Below are 4,193 nucleotides of genomic sequence, written 5' to 3'. Positions count from 1 at the left end.
GCCTTCACACCCCAAACACCAGACACCCAGTGCAGTGTAAAAACAGAAATCTGTAAACCACTACTGTTTCTGTAGGAAGTAGAACAGATGAATCCATTATCTGCAGAAGTCACTTCTGAGAAAAATTATAACTTCTAGCAGAGCAATTCTACTACCTTCATCATCTCATAATTAATTAGAATGGCAGCCCTTAGCATCATTAATTAGATTTTAACTTTATCTAGGAACAGACAACATTTCAAATGAATTCAGCTGGGAAATTTTAACAGTATGTTCCTTTTTAGAGGTATGCTTCTTTCTCAGGAGGTGCAGCCTTGCTTTAAATAAAAACCTCAACATGGACAATTCTAGCTAGAATTTAGCTTAGAATAATTCTTATTTCCAAGATATGTTCTTGTTAAAGCTATGTCACAGAGCTGACAGCTGCACATGCACCAGGCAATCAGGTGTTTTATAAATAATTTATGATCCCTAAGTCTTCTGCAAGGGCTACTGCATCCATTCAAACATCAAAATATGCAGTCAGAACTGGAAAACAAAGTCATAACTTGACAGAAAGCAAAACTAATGCACTACTACATTTTCATACATTCAAAGTTCATCATATTTCATTTTGGTTAGTTTTTGGATAAGAAACAGTTGCTAATCATCATGACTGCCATAAACTGGTACTATATTTTGTTCAAAAACACTGCTGTAAAGAGCAGATCGTGCCAAAGCTTTGAATTTCTGTTAGAAAATAATGGCCATTACTGCAGTTTTGTTGATGGGAAGATGACAAACATGTTTGTTTAATATAAAGGATTCAACTTCTTTGAATGTTACTCACCAGCATTGGAGCAGGGTATCTGACTGTACTCACACTCCCTTTCATGCCTGTCTATAGACTCCAGAGAACAAACCATTTCACAGCCATACTCTCTGTTTCTGCAATGCAGCTGAAGACGGTTTAAATCATTTTTCATATATCTACATGCAAAGAAAAGAATTTGTTCTTAAACCTGGGAACATTATTGAAAATTTGTATTTTCAACTTTTGGGAAAAGAAAGCAAGATTCTAATCTCCATTAGTAAAAATTGTCAGTAACTAGCTGAATTTATTTAGTTTTTTAAGAATTCAAGTGACTATATCAGGAAAAAACAGCTTGAAAGAAACAATGTTAATGAAAAAATCAGTCTCCAAATTTAAATGTGCAAATGAAATCTTTATTTTTGAATAATTTTTAATTGTGACCTTTCACTGGCTCAGCAGATATTATCAATAACAAACACCAGGGCTACTCATTTGCCATTTAAGTTCTGTGTTTCTAAACATGCCCGACTAAAGGACTACAGTGAGTACAGACAAAACAATCTAAAAATTAAACTCTAGTGCTCTGTCTACACTATAGCTAACTTCCAGACAGTAACATCTCATGAATGAAAAATTATCTTATGAGTAGTAACAAAGGTAAATTTACTGTAGCTGGTGACTTTAAATACATAACTGTTAATCTAAGCAAGATTAGATAATGCAGATGTTAAACAGCATGCAGTGTCTACTGTTGAAACTGTTTTGTTCTGGCACTAGCAAGAATTAACAGTTTAAAATAGAACAGTTTGTTTGGGAAAGACCAACAATCATATGGTCCAACTGCCTGACCAGTTATAGAAGGCACTAGTGAGAACAGCCTGCTTTACACAACAAGGTGGTTCACAACAGACATTCCTATGTCTAAAGATCTTTTTCAAAAGGATTTGAAGGTCAGGAATTTGGTTAATATCTCCAGGAATTGTTAATTACACACCCCACTACAGCATCTAACTAAGTCTGAAAATAAAAGAGATACAGAGTGTGTAGTGACTGTCATCAAGAGTCGCTTTGCTTGCTTTCTTCAAAATCAAGTATGGAAAAATTTTGGTGCCATAAAGGACATTCAGAATAATATCCAGACAGGCATCTAGAATCAACATTCAAGATATAAAAAGGTGGAGAATAAACTAAGTGTCCTTTCAGTTTTGAAATCCTAACACCCTAACAGTTATAATAAATAGAAAATGCTAATGCTTTCATGTAAGTAAGCAGTTGGTGTCTGCCACAGGCATACTGGACAAAGACAGCCTGAGCGACAGTATCGACAGGAGATGAAGCTGTGCAAGCGAAACTGAGAAATCCTAAATTCATGTAAATTCAACACACAGCAAGATTATTGGATACCTATAGAGAGGTCGTAGCAAAGACACATCAATCACTTGTCTGTCTTCAGGGCAGTTACTGTGATGAACAAGCCACCCATGGATACAGGCAGTGCAGAAAGCGTGTTCGCAAGGAGCCTGCAGTGGATCTTCCAACACATCTCGGCAGATGGAGCACAACAGCCCTTCATTAACATAGCCCACGAAGCGCTCAATGTCATAACCCATTCTCTCCACACCTTCAACCTGCTCAAAACCCCCAAACACACAGAAATAAAGCAATCTTTGTGCTGAATCTGTATGGGTAGATCCAGAAAGAGGCCTGAAAGCAATTCTAAAAACAAGGAGACCATAAGGTCAATAAAGAAGTGAATGTGTGAATGCAAACAAACATTTACACACTTCAGAGACTTTCAGATTTAAGGGAATTTGAGAATTGTACTGCTGGATGTCAGAATCACAATTTTCTATCAAGAAATTCTGAACTCTGAAAGCAAAGACTTTGGCACAGTGGAACTGTGCTTCTTCTGAATGCTGTTATTGAACATAATTGTAGCTGCCACTGTGAAACATACAGTTTCTATTTACGTGAATTCTACCTGAAGCAGAAACATCACACAAGTTCAAATGCAAATGTTTGGTTTCCATTTTAAAACCTTTCATATAATGCCTAACAAACTTCCAAAATTGTGTTCTTACCAACAGTAGCTGCGGCACTTTCAGCTAGAAAATCCTGGATTGATGAACTGCACATCATTTAAGATGTTGCTTTCATACCGAAAAAAAGATTCTCTAGTCACTGTAGACCTCCATTTCAGAGGGAACAGCATGAAATCTCCACATGCTTAAAGACATACTTAATATTCAGGAAGTAAAAGAAGCCAAAACTGCAGCTCACCCTGAAACCATGAAGAGCTACTGTCTTTTCCTACATGATCTATTTTATAAAACTGAGAAGCCTTTGAACGGATTTGAAAGCTTTGTGAAGAAGAACTAATGGGCAATCTGCCTTCATCTAAATCCTATAATGAAAAACCTCGTGGAATTTGGCAAGACTCCACAGAACTTGCTTAAAAGAATAAGTTTTAGGTTCCACATTGCTCCCTGACATATAAAATTACTTTTGTAAACCCCCTGAGACTCATGAAAGAGGTTTTCATTAGTTGTGAGATTTTCTGAATAAAATAGAAAAGGAAGATATCTTACCTTTGCAGATTTTACTACATATATATGTAGTTTGCCCAAATACTTCAGAAACACTTTTCTGACCAGTAAGGCATGTAATGCTTCCTTCAGTTTCTCTTCACTGCTTTATTATGCCTATGAGAAAAATTAAGAGAGAGTAAGGCTCAGTAGTGTTTCCTAAGTTACTGAGTCCTATGTCTAACAAGCCAGCTACTGAATAGATGCTGTCCTAACAGCCCATTAAAACCAAGTTCTCCAAAGCAAGCCACTGAAAACCTACAATTCAACACAGGAGAACTGACTAGATTAGGGTGAAAATAATCATCAGTCTCTGTTTCAATTACTACTGATGCAGATATTTATCACAAAACTGAACAACCTGCTGATGATCAATTTTGAAGCCAGTTTTGTTTGTAAGACTGAAGATAACAAAATTGGTATTATTGAAAAGTAGAAAATGAAATCTGGTAAAATTATATTCCTCAAAAAGATAGAAGTTCCTTATTGACCTGTTCTAATCCAGTCGTGACAGGCAGTTCATTTTTAAAACAAAACTATTATAGCCAAGTTTGTTGTATTGGCAAATATTGCTGTGTAGCATAACTAGAGTTGCTCACTTAAAACATCATAAAAGATGCCATTATTGAACCCTTTAAGTTATGCTAGAGGACTTAAACTGCATATATAAATTAGATAATATGAACTGTAAGCCTAACACTTTGATTTGGTTTGGTGGATCCAACAGGATTTTGCTTTTAGAAAACTTTCAAGGACAGGTAAGAGAGAAAAATTAAGTACTTTTACTGTCCTAGAGGTCTACTCCACTGTTCTAG

The 4,193-nt window shown here is 35.9% G+C and overlaps 1 protein-coding gene across 3 annotated transcripts in view; it reads right to left on the bottom strand.

Annotated features, from left to right (window-relative positions):
* Positions 1-3,496, bottom strand: part of LOC102042349 (RING finger protein 151-like) — a 14,474-nt gene extending 10,978 nt beyond the window's left edge. For all 3 annotated transcript variants that reach the window (XM_031058531.1, XM_031058532.1, XM_005422898.2), the window contains exons 1-3: positions 3,382-3,496; positions 2,198-2,421; positions 830-969 (exon numbers count right to left, since the gene is read on the bottom strand). In XM_031058531.1, the coding sequence (XP_030914391.1) occupies positions 830-969; positions 2,198-2,403 (346 nt within the window). In that variant the 5' untranslated portion in view covers positions 2,404-2,421; positions 3,382-3,496. The remainder of the gene's footprint in view (positions 1-829; positions 970-2,197; positions 2,422-3,381) is intronic.
* Between the last annotated feature and the right edge of the window lie 697 nt (positions 3,497-4,193).

This window comes from Geospiza fortis, unplaced genomic scaffold (assembly GCF_000277835.1).
Source record: "Geospiza fortis unplaced genomic scaffold, GeoFor_1.0 scaffold7, whole genome shotgun sequence".
Taxonomy (NCBI): Eukaryota; Metazoa; Chordata; class Aves; order Passeriformes; family Thraupidae; genus Geospiza; species Geospiza fortis.
Note: the sequence above shows the minus strand (reverse complement) of the source record. Positions and strands in the feature narration are given on the sequence as shown.